The sequence below is a fragment of the Plasmodium malariae genome (genome assembly GCF_900090045.1).
Source record: "Plasmodium malariae genome assembly, chromosome: 1".
In the NCBI taxonomy this organism is placed as follows: Eukaryota; Apicomplexa; class Aconoidasida; order Haemosporida; family Plasmodiidae; genus Plasmodium; species Plasmodium malariae.
Window position 1 is genome coordinate 169,731 of NC_041775.1, and position 21,448 is coordinate 191,178.

General features: G+C 20.5%; 2 protein-coding genes and 1 pseudogene across 2 annotated transcripts, besides 1 other annotated feature; 1 reads left to right on the forward strand and 2 right to left on the reverse strand.

Annotated features, from left to right (window-relative positions):
- Nucleotides 1-9,078: 9,078 nt before the first annotated feature.
- Nucleotides 9,079-10,025, reverse strand: PmUG01_01013500 (uncharacterized protein; the record flags this gene model as incomplete). Its single annotated transcript, XM_029007478.1, has 2 exons — nt 9,079-9,843; nt 9,987-10,025. 2 exons carry the CDS (start codon nt 10,023-10,025, stop codon nt 9,079-9,081), a joined length of 804 nt encoding a protein of 267 aa, XP_028859932.1.
- A 3,255-nt stretch (nt 10,026-13,280) lies between these two features.
- Nucleotides 13,281-16,545, reverse strand: DBP2 (annotated as a pseudogene).
- Nucleotides 13,281-16,545: a sequence feature (duffy binding protein 2, pseudogene).
- A 3,090-nt stretch (nt 16,546-19,635) lies between these two features.
- Nucleotides 19,636-21,032, forward strand: PmUG01_01013700 (PIR protein; the record flags this gene model as incomplete). The annotated part of the gene is made up of 3 exons (XM_029007489.1): nt 19,636-19,659; nt 19,843-20,607; nt 20,835-21,032. The coding sequence occupies 3 exons, from the start codon at nt 19,636-19,638 to the stop codon at nt 21,030-21,032; spliced, it is 987 nt and encodes a 328-aa protein (XP_028859933.1).
- Between the last annotated feature and the right edge of the window lie 416 nt (nt 21,033-21,448).

Below are 21,448 nucleotides of genomic sequence, written 5' to 3' on the forward strand. Positions count from 1 at the left end.
TAGATTATTCAAAATAAGAATATTAAAAATATATTAAAAATATATTTATATATTAAATAAAAATATATATAAAATATTCATAATTTTTATATATATTATTAAAAACATGCAAGAAAAAATAATTAATATTTAAAAAGAACGACTTCTTAATTTTTCCTGGATAATAAATTATAATAATACATAATTATTAACATGTAAGTGTAACATCTACAACTATGAAGTGACAAGTACAACAGATAATATAATAAGAAGGAATAATAATATTTAAAAAATTGATCACTTATATCAATATCTGATAATATAATTATATATCATCAATAGAACATTTCCTTAAATTTTCATTCATATAAGTTATTTCATATATAAATACATTTATTTTTATCACATATCGTTATTAATTATATATTATTGATGAAAATGTTTTTATTATTATTATTGTAAGAAGTTCTTATTTAAAATACACTCCTATGTGTACATATATATATAATTATCATAATAAAATAAATTACATCGTTTAATTACATAATATATCTTTATAAATTTAAAAATGAAGTAATTATTAATTATAAGTAAATTCTTGTTATATTATACATTAAAACATATATAATAAAATAATTTTATATTATATAATAGTAAAATGGGAAATAAATTATTAGAGAATAATAATATCAAAATATCTCTAATACATTTAACAAATAAAAACTCATTTACCTGATATATCCTATGTATCTTCAATATTTCTCTATTTTATCCTTTGATAGTTTTGTGTCTATATATTTTGTAATGTTCACTTATTAAATTTCTTATTAAAATTTTTAAATTAATATTGTTAATTTATGTGCTATAATATGAATACTTATGTTAAAGGTTAATTATTAATATTCTGATAAACATAGGATAAATCCTTGAAATAATAAAACAATAATAATTTTCTTTATATTCATGAAAATATTATCTGCTTACGTGTTATTTATTATTTAAATATATATTTATTTAAATTATTCTTAATTTCTTCTTATTAAATGACATTTAAAAAGATGGATATAAAAGTAGTAAACACAAAATGTGGATAAACTAGATTTTACATATTTGGTATATTTCAAAAGAAAATATATAACAGACAAATTATTTAAATATAAATAATAATATATTTTTAATTTATTATCTCATTTTGAATAAAGAGACTATTCCTATTTTTTTATATTAATAAAATTTCGAAATTATTAATATAGATTATTAAATAATTCTTTATCTTCTGTGTCTATTTACAAAAAGAGGAAAACTGCTTTAACTGTAATTATAATAAGAATTAAATTAAATATATTATTAATTATTTGTATTAATATGTTCTTTTTTTTTAAGTTTTTACTATGTAATTTTATTTTGTATGTATACTATTCAATAAGTAAATACAATTTTCATATTTCATAATTATCATTACTGATTATTCCTAATATTAAATATATTTAATATATTACTAGAAATACATTTATTTTTGTGTATCTGCGTAACTACTCTGTTAACATATATAATTATATTTCATTTATTTATCTGTACTATTCTGTGCATGTTCAATGATCACTCCTAATAATTATAATATTAACTAGCGTATTTATTATTTGAAATACATAATTATATAGAACCATACATTATTGCATTTACAAATTCCTAAGTTTACATGTAAAAAAATTTTTTCTTTTTATAAAAAATTAAATATCAGTTACTTATCATGTTATAGGCATAATTACATTAGCAATAGAAAAAATTTGAAAATATACTAAAATTCTTTATCATGAGTGCAAAAAGTTAAATTCACTAATACTTCACTAAATAAATATCATGTTTTATTAAATGAAACTCTTTTATTTTATTATTTTTCTTTTCATATATATCCATTATTATTTGTAGCCATGCATTAATAACTATAATGATATATTTATAAATTAATTTTTTCAATTTCATTTATTATTGTGCATTTAGATACAATTATCTATATATTCTATAAACTCAGGCATATTATTATATGTATAATAAAATTATGTGTAATTAATATGTAATATTTACCATGCTTGAAAATAATATATCCTATATTATATATAATTAAAAGAGTAGAAAATAAGTATATAACATTCAAATTACATTTAGTTTTTTCTTATATTAAGTAGAGAAAAAACAAATAAATTTTATAATATTGTTTTTATTAAAGCGAAAATTGTGTGTTTTAATTATAATATACTACTGTTATTGTTACTCTATGCCATTATTAGTAGTTGTATTTATGTCCAATCTTTTTTTCTTGATTTTATGAGTTACGTATATTAGAAATTGCATTTTGTTTCCTATATATATATAATATTGTGATATATCTAAAAGATTGATATTACCCAATATCTTTAGAATAAATAGAGATCATTTAAAAATATGAAATGTATAGTTAAACATATCTATTTTTTCAACATATTTTTATTTATGATTTTCATTATCACTTTTATATCATAATTCATTTCATATGTTATAAAAGCATGTAAAATAAAATATTAAATTTATTTACAAATATAAATATAAATTTTTATATTTTATTTATTATTATTTGAGTTATTAATTTTATATTATTTTAATTTCTATAATAAATACGGACACTTTATCAAAATAAACAAATTTATATATTTATTAGTAGATTTGACAATATAATAAAAAAAATAATCAATGTATTTTTATAAATTATTTTACAATAAAAAAAAATTCTCAAAACTTAATTATCTTCATTATATTTTAATTCCCAAATAAGATAATTAATAAATTTATTTTATAAAAGATAACTTGTTCCATAGGTAGTAAATTATTGAAAAATAATCACTATAAAAAAAAATAGTAATACATAGAAGTAAAAAATTTCAGCAATTATTTGTAATTTTCAAAAAAATAAGGATATAAATCTTATAATAAAAATTCAAAGTAAAATTTTTTACATTTTACTAATCGGATTCATAAACAATGCTCAGGTATTATGTTATGAAGGAGATACTTATTTTGCAGTAAGTGTATATATCTATGATTTTCTGGTTATATTCTTTCTACAAATTACTTATTTTATTACTGCTTAAGTTTTTCTTTTCTTTATTATTCTTCTTTTTAATTACATTCTATATAAACATATTTTTTATTGAAAAATTTTGTATATATATTTCATATTTATTAAAATAACAGAAATTACCTTGTTCATTATGTATAATACATACATAAAAAAAATATATATATCGGAGCATAATATTTTTGACAAATGTATTACAAATTAACATTTAATAATTATTTAATTAGTCCTACACTTATATCACTTTATAGCAAATAATTTTTATAATAAGTACTATACACCAAAGCATAAAAGAAGAATTTTTATAATATTTTATATTAATATATATACAATAAAACTATTTATTAAGAATAAATATGGTAAAGATTTATGTTTAATAAATAAGATCCGTACATAAAACTAGTATAATTAATGAAATTAATTTTATGGAATAAGACACTCTTACATAACACGTAGTAACTGAATATCTGTATGAGATGATAATATATCAGTCCAAAAATTCATAATAGTACTTTGTTAATAATATAACTTTTCATTGTTAATAAAATATTAAATAAAAAATAAAATCAAAATAGATAAAATAAGATAAAAAAAAGTAAAATAATAAATATAATAACAAAAATGATTTATTCTACTTGACGTATAAGAATAAGATATGATTAATTATTTTTAAAAGATTGAAATATCTATTATCATTATTGTCCACATTCTCTGAAACATCATATCCATTCCACATAACATATATTTTAATATAATATTTTTTGTCTCCCTTTCATCTTGTGATAATAATATATTAGTTCTTTAGTATTATGTGATATTTGCAACGATTTTATTATCTGAATATTTATAAAAGGTATATAAACAGAAAAAGAACTTTTTTTTTATAATTTGATAAATTTATTTATTCATTAAGAAACTTTCCTTAATATTATATATATATATATGTATGAAACACGAAGTAGAAAAAAATATGAAGAAACTATTCCTCTATGTTACTATTCCACGTTATTGAAATGAAACTATTTTCAAAAAAAAAAGCATAAATATAGGAGTGCTAACTAAAGTAAAAGATTATTTTTTCCCATCAAAGGTGCAATAATTTAATGCCATAACATCTTTAAATATGTAAAAAAATCGTTATATGTGCTCAAAACTGTCATGAATAGATACATTTATTTAGTTGATTATTTTATTATTATTTTTTTTTCTATAAAGTGTTTTTTTTTATATGTAAAATACAAATATGAAACATAAAATTGGAAAGAGCAGTTTTAAATATATTTTAGTAAAAATATCCGATGAAGTTATTTATAAAAAAGACAAACATCTTTTAAAATTATATCTGGTTCAAATAATTCTACTTATAATTACTCAAAATATATATAAATATTAAATGTCTAACTGTACAATTTTAAATTTTTGTTAATAATACTTTTCCAAAAAAAAAATAAAACAAAACGGATTCTTTGGTTCTTAATGTTTTTATTTTATATGTGGATTAAAGGAAAATATGTAAGCAGAATAGATAATCAAGCTTATATTACTAATATAGTAATTAGTTTTTTCATAATCATTTTATCATTAATACTGTAATCTCGTTTGTTATACTTTTTAAACATTATTTAATAATTAAAAAACATAATCTATAATATGTATTATTTAACAGCAGTGAATATGATAAAAAAAAAAAATAATAAAATAAATTTTATTTTATTATACAAATTATAATTTAACAAATGATACACACAAAATATGTAAAACTTTTATATACTAATATTCTTAAAGTTTCATTTTAGGAATGAAAAAAATTTATATATTTCAAAAAGTACATTCCAAATTAATGGATTTATTATTATTCCTCCATATTACTAAAAATAGAATATTGTAATTCTTGTATAATTAAAAAAAAAAATTATATTATTATTACTTAAATTTATTAAATATAAGAGTATAATTAAATTTCTTTTTTTTTTTTTTTTGTTAAATATAATATAAATTTATAAGTTCGATAGATATAATATTTTTAAGATAAGAAAAAAATATGAAAGTAAATTTAAAAAAAAACATTTTTAGTAATTATAATTAAAAAAAAAAATACAGTAATATATAATACCAAATAAAATAATTTTCAATATAAAATAATGTATTTATGATATTGCAAGAAAGAATATATAAAATATTGTACTTCGGAAAATTTGTGAATATATTAGTTTTTTTCTTGAAAATATAATACATTCCGAAACATCGAATTTATTTTTTATTGATCCATAAGTAAATACTAGCACAAAATAATGTATATAATAATAACTTTTATACAACTAATATAAATGAATTAAATTATATTTTTATATGAAATATACCTATAAAGCAGAGATATTTATATTTCTAAATATTTATTCCTCGCTGCTTGTTGCACTTATTGAATGCACACACAATTAGAAAAATATTATATATATTCAATATATTATTTAAATTGATACTAATTCGTATCTGAAAATTATATTTCGAAAAATTAATTATAAAGAAAAATATAAACAAAATTATTAAAATTTTAATCGGTTTCATAAATCATATTACTTCGGAGCATTGCACAAACATAAAATAGCTATTTTTTTAAATCTTGTCATCATATGTATATATATTTATATATATAGTTAATATAAACATATTTTAAAATATTCTCGGTTCTAAACCTATAAATATTTCTTTTATTTGGAAGTTTCTTACATTGAAAAATATTACAAATGTTTATTTACATAAATAAGTATAACGCAAATTAATAAACAGTACTATGTTTTATGAATAATATATAGTGGTACAAATTATAAAAACTTAAAAGAGCAGAATTTGTAAATATTTTTTAAATTCTCTATAGAATAACAATGTTGGAATTTTTTATGTTTATTTACTTTTCATTGAATATGTTTAGAATGTGATATTTATTAAATATTCTTGTATGAGTGTAAATTAATTATTCATATTCAGCCAAATATGAATATCAAATATAAATAATTTTTATTTTTTCCCGAAATATATAATTTGTACTTGAGGAAATATTCACATTATAAATAAATACATTTATTGAATTACATATATATATATATATATTTTTATTGACCCCTTAATATTATTTGAATTGCTGGGTATATTATGTCACTTATAATAGTAACATCTTCCGAATAATTTTTTTATAATAATATAGTTTATATTTCTGCTGTTAAGTGATGTTATTAATGTTATAATAAATATGGTTTATATAATTTTTTTCATTCACAGATTTCTTAAAAATAAAGAACAGTACACAATATATATTTTCAATGAATCCATCATTAAGTATAACATCATGCCGTTAAATCAAAATCTTTTACTGTATCGTCGGAACTAAACTAACATAAACACACATTTCCATCATTAATCAAGTCCGTATTACAAAAAATATAATAAAATAAATGAAAGATTATTACTTCAAAAGAGTACAAATGAAATATAATAAATAATAGCATTTAAATATAATAAAAAATATTTCTTAAATTATATTTTTATTACAGTTCTATTATCTTTTCGGTATGCTATTTAACATCACTATAAATTCTTCAGATATATTATTGCCCACTTTAAGTTATACATCAAAATTTTATTTTATTTTTTCTTATCACCGTTACTTAGTGTAATCTCTTTCATACATTAGTGTATTTTTACATAATTTAAACAATGGGACGAGTTATTTTTACTATAACTTTTTAAGAAAAAATCAAAATTTTAATTGTGTTAAAAAAAAAGAATAAAAATATTTTTATTTAATCAGTATAATAGAAATTGTACTTCAAATTTAACTGAAAACGAATTAAATAATCTGCATACTATATGTTAAATTTGGAAAACATATTTACAAAGTCTATTTAATATTTCATTGATAATGAAATAACGTTGAAAGGTAACTTTATATAGTTGAACAATTTTTCCATTTTTTAATATATTACATAATTTTTCTTTTTAATCATAAATGAATTATAATATAATTTGAATATCCATAATATATTTTTAAACAATATATTATTTTCTATATATAATCCTTTACGAAATTTAAAAGTGCACACATAAAAAATATTGTAATTGCTATATGATGTGATTATCATGGTTTACTAAAAAAATTATACGTGAAAATAAAAAAAATTTTAAACTTTACATGTATATATATATTGTATAAATACTTAATTTTTTTTCATTGTAAAGAACGTATACATGAAAAGAAATAAGATATATATTTTTTTTTTTTTTTTTGAATATTTTCTTAAAATTATTAGAATAGTACTTTTTAAAATACACATTTAGAGATTCTAAAATTTACATAAAAAAATTAAAATAAATTTGTTACTTATTAAGAATGTAATAAAACAAAAACACTCGAAAACAATGCTTTCAGTAAATACATTTAGATTAAAAAATATTACAACAGTACAAAGATTATATATTACATTGAATACGTGGAAATTTTTCAGTTTTTTCAAAGCTAAAATTATTATCATACTTCATAAAACTTATAATAATTTTATTATTTAAGATTATTAATCACAATTTTTCTGATATCTTTTACTATATCTGTCGAACTGTTCATATTCATATAATAATTAAGTCCTAATGCACATTTGATCCATATATATTTTCCACTAGGACTGTTCATTTGTATTCTTTCATTTTTATCTTTAATTAAATTTAATTTTTACTTCATATTTATTACCTCATTGAAACGTAAATTTTAAAATATATTATTTATTAAAAAAAATAAAATCAATAACTGAAAATTACCTCTTTCTTTTAATATTAAATTATTTTACCATGAAATAAAAAATTTAATTCAATGTTTTTATTATCATTTAATTTTCTTATCACAATTTAACATCTTAAATATTATATATGTATATATTTTAATAGGATATATGACCTACTACATAGTATTGGATTAAAATTAAATTAACTCTTATATACTTTTTAATAAATTCATTTATATTATTAAGATTTATTAAAAAATGTTACTTAAAACATACAAAAAATCCTCTTCATTTTGGAGTACTTATATTAATTACAGTGACATCATTTCTTTAACTACTACTCTGAAAGGTAAAATCCTGAATTATGAACCCTAAATAATTTCCTTCGTAATAATTTTGATCTGATTTTTCCTCTTTAAATCTATTGTTCATATTATAAAATTATTCATATTTATACGTTTAATTTTTATATAATGACTTATAATGGATAATGTCTACAATTTTCATATTCTGAATTTATTCTATTGAATTTCATAGTCTACAAAATTTAAGAATTTTTGTGTTTTACCTTATGTATTCATTAATCAACTATAACTCATTTGTTGTTTATTTTAATTTTTCTTTTTTTAAAGTTTATTAGATCTATTTATGAATAAAGATCATTATTTTATTCAAATTTTATCCATTTACAATGTCGATTTTACACTATATTTTAATAACGCATACTTTAATATTTGTGAAGTATGTTGTTATACTGTAAAATATATTCTTACTAATTCTTTTTTTTTTTTTTTCTGTTTCGTTATATGATTGTACCTTCATTTATTTTTCCATAACTTCGTATTACTTGCATAAAATGAACTTTTAATAGATAAAGATATTTTAATTAGAGAAAATGTGCAGACTGTAGCTTACATTTTACGGTATGTTATCCCCTTTTATCTCATTTTCACTACAATTATTTGAATGCAAATGTTCTCCTTCATTTACTATATTTTTCCTATATTTTTTTTAAATATTACAGTTTTTATCCAAGAATCAATAGGAGTAAAATAATGTGAAAAAAAACAAAACAATAAATAAATTATATATATATATATATATATGTATGTATATGTATAAATTAAATTCTGCTCGTATATATATGTGCATAAGTATGGATTTTCGTTTATGTAAAATTATTCGCACAAAAATAGTACGCCTTAGAATAATAAAATTTTATAAATATGGAATAAAAAACTGTTCAAGAATAAAGGATTTTAAAAAAATATATGTATTAACCTTATACAAAGTAAACAAAAGGAGGAATAATCGGAACATGAAAACAAAAACTCCCATCGCAATTGTAGGTACTATTCTACTATAACCCTCTAGCACCAGTTCAGAACTACGTACAACCATATCATTATTCTTTTTAATTTCAAGAAACAATGCATTAGAACGAGAATCTTTATGTTGCAACTGACTAGCTATGCTTTTTAATTGTCCTATTTCATTAACACATTTTATATTATATAGTTTATTTTTCATATATTCATTAAGAAAAAATTGAATATTACTAGCGTACTTACTATATTTACCACTGAAATCGTAATTTTTTATAAAGTGATCATACAATTCAAAAATTTTCCTAACATTCGTACAATCATATTTATTGTATATATCATTGTTATTATTTACACCATAATTTTTAATATTATTAAAATTTTCATCAAAATCATATAACATTTGCATTAAGTCGAATATTTCATTATGTTTGGCATTAATTCCAGCAATACCATTTTGATAGCCCATTAAACTATATAAATTTCCTTTACACATTGTATTAAATGTAGAAATCATCGACTTAAAATTTCCTTCTTCCAAAGCAATTACTGTATATTTATTTTCATTATCATTTAATTCATTTCCATTTTCTAAGTTATATTTATTTCTTAATTCTTCAAATGTCTTATATAAAGAAAAATTTTTCAAAAAGTAAAGCTAAAAATATAAAAAAGGAAAAATATATAAAGTTCAAAAAATATTATTATAGTATAATTAATTTCCCATTAAAGTTAAATATGAAGTGGAATACACATATAAAGGGCAACAAATAATTATTTTAATAAAATTTAAAACTGTACCGAAAAATTAGCCAAATCTTTCATATTTAAATGATCCATAGTGCTTTAGGATAGGTATAATACATGAAATAATATAATTTGCAATTTTATAGTATATTCGCTTTAAAGTAATAACACCATTTGATTTATTTAACATCGATTTTTGTATTATTTTTTATTAACTACAAAAAATAAATAAAAATCTTTAAATAAAAATTTTGTTTACCTAAAAGATCCTTTCAGATTATATTAGGAATTAACGCCTTTAAAATAATTTTATATTATATAGAATTTATAATTATAAAAATAAAATGAAATAAAATAGAACTAAAATTTGGACTATGACATTTCAAGTAAAATATAATTTAATTTTATAAAATATCATTTCTATATGCTTACTAATTTATAGATGTCGTTATGGTACAAAATAAAAATTTATGTTACACATGAAAAAATAAAAATTATTTCTAACATTCACAATATATTTAAACCTAATCTTGTAACAAAATATTTTGTGTATATACTCCTTTTTGTAACCTTAAAATAGTGATTGTACATGAATGGACTATATTTAAAAAAAAAAATTTCGAAGTAATCTAATTTTTATTCTTAATTTTTCATAATTATAAAGTATTAATTTTTTTAAATGAATACATGTTAAATTATTCTCTATTTAATTTGCGTTATGAAGTTAAAAAATTAAATAATTAGATACAATCCTAAACATATCTTATAACTAAAAATAAATAAACTAATAAAAGATACAAATATTATAAAAACTTAAAAATTATTAAAATAGGTACCTTTTTATTACATATACCAAAAATTTGATGTTACATTTCTTTTTTATTTATAAATGTATTCTTTAAAAAATCATGTAGACTTATTTATTATAAAGGTGTATCTTTATCATATTTCTGCGTATTATAAATTACAAAACTATTACATGAAGTTGTATATTATTAGCAATTATATACATGGAATAATATATGTATTATTTAGTTAAAATCTAATTAAGAATGCACACAAGTGAAAAAGATATGTTAAATTATTTTTCACAAACTGAAAAATAATTATTTTAATGAAGCAAACAATGAGCAATACAAGTACCTTTTTAATTTTAATATAATAAAAATGTAATTGTGAATCGTAATATATATTAACTAAAACAGTTTTTATAATACACATAAAATGATGGCTATGTAATTATAGCATTTAATTTGTTAATCTAGATACTAAAATAATATATAAAAGTGAATTTATGTCATATTAATGCATTTTATACAAGTCATTTATATGTTGATTATTTGTCGAACATATAATAATTCATGTAAATACCAATATGTTAATATATATATATATATATATATATTTATCAATATTATTTCTTCATTTCTTGTTCATATATTTTTGTAAAAGGACTTCTCTGATATTATTCAAATTAAATATTAAATACACAACCTACGGATATAATCATCTTGTTTAAATAATTTGCGGGTAGAACTAATTACTAATTATAAGGGTTTAATAAATTCTTTTGCAGCGAAATACATTATTATTATTATATAAATAATTTTTGAACGTGCTATATATATATATATATATATATATGTATGTATGTATATATATATAACAGCCGTAATAAGTTATATTTGCATTATTATTAGTCGTGAGGAGCAGAAAAGAAAATATAATTAAACATATTTCTTTTGAATATCTTATGAGTTAATAGATTTTTTCTAAATTTACATATCTCAAGGGATTTCATATTTTCATATTTGTATAATCTGTTCGATATCTTCATTCCTATCAAATATGATGACATGTTTTACAAGCAACCTCACATACTTATTATAATATGGAAATACACAACTTGAACAATGATGATATATTAAAGATTTGAAAAAATTATTATATTACATTTGTCTTTTTATTTTTTTAATACATATATTTTATTTATTTGTTTTCTTAAAAAAAAGTTAAAGATAAGACTTTATGATAAAAGATATTATATACATATATATATATTATTTATCACAGCCGTTATCTTAATGAAGATATAATGATATTTAAATTATACATTAGTTCGTACATATGAATACTTATATTAAATTTTTTTTAATTTTTTTCTTATATATATATGTATAATACGTAAACGTAAAATATCCCATCAATGTATATTACTAAAAAGTGCATAGTTTCAGTTAATATTTGGATAATATAATATTATGAAAGGGCTTAATTACTAGAATATCTTTATATTTCATTTTTCTTAACATTAATAAACTACTTATATCTTGTATTTTTTCCATGTGCTTTCATTATAAAATTTAATTGGTCCTATACTCTTTCTTGTACTATATCTCTAAATATCATTGTCCTATCTTCCTTATATATATATATATACATTCTACTTGAATGTTTAATGAATTCTTGGTCCAAATTATCCTCTATAGTTCAATTTAGTTTCATTTTCTCAGCGTACCTTAATTTATTTGTTAATTTTATAATTATACTTAATAACACATTTAGTAGCAATATGGAAAAAAAATCAAAACTAATTCTTCCCTTTTTTTATTAGATTATTATTGTACCACAAAAAATTACGTAGCTGTTTTATATAATTTGAAATTAGATAATTATCTAAATATAGTGCCTTAGTAAATCTTATAGAATCATCTATTTTTTGCATATAACACGTCAACAAAATTGCGTGCTACATAAAGAGTAATAAAACACACTATGGAAAATACATCGTAATAATGTGAACTCTAAACAATGGAATTAAAGATAAGAACTTTTAAAATATAAAATAAAAAGGCAATAATATTTCCTTTTTGAAACAATTCAGAATTAATTTTTTCAGTATAATTATATTTTCATTAAAATTTAAATTTTAGTTGTATATTTTAGTAAAATTAATTTTATATCGGGGGGGGGGTGTTTTTTTTTTTTTTAAGGTTCATTTTGCAATATGCATCACTAATATAAATAAAAATATATACATATACATATATAAAAAAAATAATAAACCAAATAAAAATATTTTAAGAAAACAAGCTTTCCCCCCTCAACAAGGAATGAATTCATTAATACATAATTAAAAAAGGGTACATACATATAAAATTATTGTCAAAAATACATAAAATATAAAAGTAATGGAAAATTATATATGAAGTTTTAGTACTTGTCCTATTAGCCTATCTTCCGCAAATCATTTCAAATATATGTGTATTAAATATAAAATGTAAACTTTTAAAAATTATACAAACAATTAAATCAAGACAAGTTCCATCAGGTAAACTGATATTTTCTCTAATTGTAAACTTTTGGATCCTGATTTTGCTCCTTATCTAATAAAGAAATAAAAAAAAGAAGATAACAATAAATAAAAAAATATAATATTTTTTATATAATTTTTTTTTTTTTTAAAAAGCATTTTTGTCTTTTAATTTATTATTACATATCACTGGTAACTTAAAATCAGTCCCTCCATTTTGTATAAATTCGGTGAACGTAGCGTCTTCACATCTACATTGATGAGAAAATATAAAAATAATGCTTTATTCATATATTTCATTAATTCTTTTTACTCAAAAATATTTTTATTTTTAAAATGAAATATAAATGAACATAATATTTCATTTATTCCTTTTTTTCTTACGAATTATCTGTAGTTTTTAATGCAAAAACTACGAATAAAATTACCAGAAATGCACCTCCTCCAGCAAAATAAGATAATTCTGTAAAAAAAAAAAAAAAAAAGTAAATTAATAAAAATATTCATAGTGTTCTTAAAATAAAATTGGTAATAACTTATATATTTATTTTTTATTCATTTAATATATACATATATATACGCACTTGAAAAATTATATTTTTTTGAATTTTCGAATAATGTAATAGAATATGCACTTTTTACACAAGCATAATGTTCACTCGAATGTTTAGGATAAAAATTTAAACAATAATCTGAAAATGATTTAAAAAATTTTCTTTTATCATCATTAAGATTAGATTTTGATGATAAGCTATCCTCAATATATTTACACTGATCTGATGAAAAATATTTAAGACACATTTCATTTCCTGATAAATTTAAGTTTCCATCATTTACAGTTTTAAAGTTTGCATTTTCATATTCTTTTAAATAAAAATTTCCAGAATTCATATTATTCTTACTATCTAAATTATAATTGTTTGAACCTTTCGTATCATTATTTTCACCATCAATTTGATCTCCTTGTTTTTTCTCTGTTTTCAATGCTTCTCCTTCTAATGATTGTGAATGTACATTATTTAAAGAACTTTCCTCTTCAGTAGAAGCATGAAGTGTGTTGAAATCATGTATTTGAACGTTTTTTTCTTTATCTGAATTGATCTCTGTTGAACTTGCAGTTTCGGCTTTTGATACATCATTCAATTTATCTATGTTTTCTGAAATTCCAGTTTCGGTAGTTAGAGATGTCACATCATTGTGTTTAATATTAGACAATGAATCTAGAACCTCAATAGATTCAAGATCTTCCCTGTTTTCGTCCCTATTACCAGTACTAGCGTCACTCTGATCATTTATAACACCATCCCTATCAGTTCTAAGATCGTGTTCGTTACGTTCCTTATCAAAACTACCAATAACTTCATGGCTCAGTACACCATTTAATGCACCCGTAGTAATTTCTCTAGAACTTGGAATTTCTTGTAAATTTCCAGGAACATTAGAGATGTCACTGTTATCTGTTCTAATATTTTCACTTCTAGCTTTTCTACTATGATCATCTGTACTTTGACCACTTTAACTATTATCTCCAACTTCTTTACTGTTTCCACTCTGAGAGATATCTCTCTGTTGATCCATACCACTATTATGACTATTAGCACTGTCACATGGTTTTTTATGATCATTACATAAGGATCTTTCACCATCACTACCACTTTTTTCAAGAGTATTATATGAAAGGCTAAGGTTTGAACTTACGTCTCTATCGCCTTCGGCACTTTTATCAATTTTCTTCTCAGGTTTACCTCTATCTCCCGTATTCCCAGAAACAGCTTCACTGTCCAGAGATTTTGAAGAAGCACTTAAATAGTTCAAACTTTCAGTATCACCATTACCAATATTGTCATTTGCGTCATCAGAACTACTACTAATCCTAGCTCGGTCGTCACGTGGGAGACTTCTATAACTATTATCTTGAGCATTTCTTCCACTATCTGAAGTATTCAATACCCCTCTCGTATCTATAGGTTCAAGTCTTATACCTTCATGTTTTACTTCTTCTACCTTTCCTGGAGCAGGTTTTGCCATAATAGATGCTTTACAATTACAACGATTATTATATTCATTATCTCCTATATTTATTTCTTTTTCAAAAGATATCCTATCAAATCCTTTGTATTCTTTCGTTATTAAATCAATAGCAGTCCCTCCGTGTCCAATTTTGACATACTTAACCCTATTGAATTTGTCTGTTAGTATATCCAATTGCTTTTTTTTTTCTCTTATCCATGATTCATACTCTGAACATTTTTTTTTACATTCTGGTTCAACATTGCATCTATCTTTACCAATAGAAACATTTTTTTCCTTACATACAGATTTTATATTATCAAAGTGTTTAGATATTTCATCTCCAAAGTCCCTAGCCCATTCTAGGAGCCATCGCTGAAACTGCGGAATTTCCTCAAAAATAAAATCCTTTGAACATTGCATATTTTCTGTATTCCTTAATTTCTTATTAGCTGTAGACATTAACTCATTCCAAAGAGCATTTTTGTTCTCTTTCCACCATTTCTCGCGCTCCCTTTTTGCATTTTCATCGCTGCCAAATATTTATTACAAGATTTTCTCTACTATCATAGAATGACCATGCCCCTTTATATCGGTTCCTTTAATAACATTTCCAATATCAGCAAAATCATATTTTAAATCATTACAAAATTCTTTATAGTTAAGTCGGTTATCCTCTTTCCATTTCTGCAATAATAAGTATGCTTCTGTGTTTAGTGAAGCAAGAAGCTGTTTTTTTAGATCTGTTACATCATTTCCATTCCGTACATCCTTTATTTTATGAATACACAATTGTACTCTCCTATCAGGAACACATAACCCTTTATCATTAATGTCCTGTATATTGCAAATCCATCTTCCATGTTTTCTCTTTAAGATACATCCAATAATTAAAGTGCAATCAAAAAAAGAATATTTTACAGTATGATTCATATACATTTTATGATTATCAACTCCAGAAGTAAAACGACCTATAGAGCTAGTTATATTGGTACTTATGCTAGATCCAGTATCATCTACATTAGTATTAGTTGAAGCATTTGAAGAAAATTCGCTATTAAATATTTCATCATAGCCTTTTTAGACACTAATTTTACCATTTTTTCTGCTACTACCTCCTTTATGTACATTTAAATTTGCAACACCTTCATAATCTATATAATTTCCCTTGTCCACAACTTTTACCTTACCTTCAACAAATGCCTCCAAACTTTCACTACTTCCTCCAAGATTATTTTCATTATTAGATATTATTTCTCCTATATTTCCTTCTAATTTTTTTTTTGTCATCTGTTATAGTTTCTTTAGTTTCATGGAATGCTTTTTTTGTTTTATTTCCTACATCTCTTTCACTCGCATCTTTGTTGTGTTCCTTAGATGAGGTGCTACTAACTTCTTCTATGCATTCATTTTTGTTTTTTTGGAAACTACTATTTTTCTTTTTTAATAACTCATTTTTTGCATGAATATATGAGAAAAACTATTTGATTCATAATTATTTACACTCTCTAACTTTTTATTTAATGAATCTAAAGATTCTTTTCCTTTATAATGATTTATTTGATTAATAAATGATTCGATTTTACATTGTATACAATGCAACAAATATAATTTTATGAAAAAAAAAATATATTTTTTTGTTTTCATTGTATTTTATAAATAAAGTACACATAATACTATTAAATACAAAAAAATTACTTCAAAATTATTAATTTTTAGTAGCTATACATAAGAAAAAAAATAATAAAAATGAGCATTGACGTATATTTACATAACCAGATAAATATAAGTTGCAAGGATAAAAATTATAGTAGAATCAAAATTTAAACAGATTATTTCTATAACATTTTTCTTTATATCGAAGTGCTTTCATTAATAAATATTATACCATCTTTTCTGATTAGAACCTAATACACATATATATATATATATTTTTTTTAGGGAAAAATAAAATATATTAAAAGTTACATATTACAAAAAAAAAAAAATCCCCCTTCTTTTTATTTTTGTTTATCTTATTATTCATTCAAGATAAAATATATAAACTCTTGTAAGTTGCAAAATTTAAATGAGTTAAGCACATAAAAAATATATTTTGTTAAGAAACGTTTTGATACATCTTGCGTGCAAAAAAATAAAAAAAAAAATTCTAAAATTTTAAAAACTTCATAATATATTCATACTTCAAAATCGTAGTTATTCCAAAAGTTGGCTTAATAACATATAATAATTTAAAGAAAACCATGTTTGTTTTAAAATTTTAGTTAATTGAAAAATTACTTAATTTTTATTTTCAAGTTTACTATTTCTGTAGTTTTATATATGTAATATATAGATTAGACTATTTAGGACCTCGAAAAAAATATTTACTTTTAATGCTCTTATTACAAAAAAAAAGTGAAGTTCTCTGCTTCAATACACAAATATATATATTTGTATATATATACATACACTCAGATTTATATTGATATGTGTATGAACTAACAAAGCAAAAAATGATATGTACATTAAAATTATAAGTTTTATTTCTTCTGACAAAATATTCGTAATGAAGAGGAGAATCAACACTATGCAGTGCTCTTATTTCTGACAATAATTTTTTCAATATTTTAATTTTAAAAATATTGTTTTAAATATAATTATCCACATTTAATTATATCCAGGTGAAAAAAATATTATAATTACAACCCGATTATATTTTACAAATAATATGAAATGTTCCAACTTTTTTTATAAGTTCTACTTCTAAAACAAATCTACAAAAAATATAAGAATTATTCTATATTATTTTATTATCTTATTTGAATTATATATAATTATTCTTAATAAAATAATTGATATTAAATAAGAAGCTAAAAAAAAAAAAAAAATTTAACTCGAATATGTTCAGAATTTACTAAATTTTTATTATGTTAGGTATATTATGCATATACACAATTTGTAATGTAAATGTTTTAATGTAACATTACTCGTTTATGAACATGTTACAGCATGTCAAATATAAGAATATTAATACGTTACATAATGCATAGTGGAAGAAGAAACAAAATTAAAGTTTTTATTTAAATTACAAGTGAAAATACAATAAAATAGTAGTAGAGCAAATATTTCATTAAAACGTAAGTACAAAATGATAACAGTTATTATTGGTAAAAAAGAAAGAATTGCATAACAAACATTTTTTATATCTTAAAAGTAATTTTCGATTTATTTATTATTACTATTTATTTTTTTAGTAACAATAATTGCCTCCTTTATTTAAATTTTTATTATTTTAAATTAATTTAGGAAAGGGATATAAAAAACTTATACATTATTTTAATTCTCAAAAAAGAAAAGGCCATTAAAATAATGTAAAACCTGTAATTTTATAATTCAAAACCTAAATGAAAATTGTTCATCACTTAGCATCACATACATAATGTATCTGCATAGATATATATATATATATTTTTTTTTTTTGTATTATTTTCTTTGCTTTAAATGCTTTTTTATCTATAAAAAATAATTAAAATATAACAGAATGGATAAGCTGAAAAATTATTTTAATCGAATTTATTATTTTTTTTTTTCCCCCTATATAGATTAAAAATAGTTTGTTTTACAATGTAACACTTAAATCCTGTTAAACGATGAAGTAACACTTAGCCCCAAGTGTATTTTGTGTTGTTCTATATAGAATTGTATTATATAAAATAGGTGTAGGTAAAATTGTTCTAATTTGTTTTATATTATTTTTTAATTGTCTTTTTGGATATTATGTTTTTCTCATTTTTCTTTTTTCATTTTTTTTTTTGGGTATTATTTCTCATCTTTTCTTTTATCCTTTTTCACTTTTTTATGGGTACTATTTTTTTTTCTATTTATCATTTCTTTTTTTTATGGGTATTATTTTTTGCTCATATATCTTTTCTTTTTTCTTTTTTTTTGGATATTATTTTTTTCTCTTCCTTTTTTTTTGTATTTTTTCATTTTTTTTTTTGGGTATTATTTCTCATCTTTTCTTTTATCCTTTTTCACTTTTTTATGGGTACTATTTTTTTTTTCTATTTATCATTTCTTTTTTTTATGGGTATTATTTTTTGCTCATATATCTTTTCTTTTTTCTTTTTTTTTGGATATTATTTTTTTCTCTTCCTTTTTTTTTGTATTTTTTTATTTTTTTTTTTGATAACGTATTCTATAAACAATGTATTTTTAGCGATACTATTAGATTTTTAGTCCTATTCCATAATTATGTAGAACATTCATTTTAGTATATATTATATACTGTTTGCAGTTAATAAAATAAAGAATAATGTAATATATCTTTTCATATCAATATTTTTTAATATTTAGTATATAATTGTACATATAAATAATAAGATTCCTGAATTTACAATGAACCCAGAAGTGTTAAAACAAGTATATTTGCAATTTCTATTAAAAGCATTAATTATAACAGAGCTTCATTTAAATGTTGTCTAATATATTTAAAATATCATTAAAACTGATTCTTAAAAATACGAATTTATGGATTTATATCTCTACATAGTTTAATTTTAATATTTATTTTTACTTTTATTATTACATTATCCCCGTTTGAAGGATTTACCTTTATATAAGCTTTACGAGGAATTTGATAGTTATAAAAATGGTTATAAGGACAATAGCATTTGTAAAAATTTCATTAAAGACAAATATCTTAAATCACATGATTTAACCAAGCTTTGCCAACATCTTTCTGCAGTGTTATCATCATTCAACAATATCAAACAAACGCATACTGAAGTTTCATCTAACATTTGCAATCATTTAAACATATGGTTATATAACAAATTAACAAATCTGGTTTATGATCCTGCCACTCTTGATAATGTTCACTATGCATTTATGAAGGTTTTTAAAGACAAAGAAGTATGCGAAGATTGTAATTATCTAAATTATAATAAATGTAATAAGGATGAGTTTAACATAATAAAAAAGTTTCATGATTATTCTGAAAATTTTGTTGGCATTCAAAATAAAATTAAAGAGAATGATTATTCTGTGATTAAGAATTATTGCTCATACATCGCAGAATCTGTTAATTTTTATAACGACATTGTTTTAAAGTATGCTAATTCTTATACAGATTATATTTATGATAGTGAATTGAAAACTTTTAGAGATAATTTTAAAAAAATATATAAGGCTACATTGAGTTGTAATTCTCATATACCTCATTTACAACCTGCTTATAATGATAATATTGAATTATCACATGTCTTTAATTATAATACGTTAAATAGTGAGCCTGTGAATTTAAGAAGTGTAGCCAAAAATCTTTTAACATTTTTTGGAATATTTTTAATTTTTTTTTGTGTATATAAGGTTAATAAATATTCCAATAAAAAATACATGTATTTTTGGAACATTTTCAATTACATATTTAAATAAAAAAACTACTGTTATATAGCTTTATTATATTAAGTGAAAATATATTTTTTTTATGCGTGTATATTCTTTTTATGAGTATATATTTTTGTATGTATACATAATTTATATATATATATATATATATATTTTTTACATATATATATATATTTCTCTTACATTAGTTTACTCCACTGGGAAACCTGTTAAATCTTAAATTGAGAAGAAAAAAAAGAAGAATATGGAGAAACATAAAACAAGAATATGAGAAACAATTGCTTTCAGGTATTGACGAACATGAATATTCATCACATTCGGATGATATGTTATATTATATAGGATTTCAGAGAAATAATATTAATAATTCGAATATGTTTTCTTAACACTCCTCTTTGCTCAGTGAATATCAAGTGATGAAAAAAATCAGATGAGTTTTATTTACTTTAAGATATAAAAGGAACAAAAATAGTAATTTCCGATAATTACACAGCTTATTATTGTTTTGAAGTTGCAAAAATAATGAGCAAAAGACATTTTAAATACAACGGATAAATGAAATAGTAGCAGTGACTTATGTCATCATGATTATGGACTGTGTAAGTACAGCGAAAAAAAATACATAGAAAAATAAAACACATTTTTCATTAATTATAACTTATGAAAAATGGATAGAGAAAAATCAAAAGGGCACAATGCCCCATGTGACCAATGTATGTTATTATTAAAGTTCATTGTGCAGAGTAAATACAGGATCAGCCATTGACAATACATAAATACTGTATATATATATATATATATA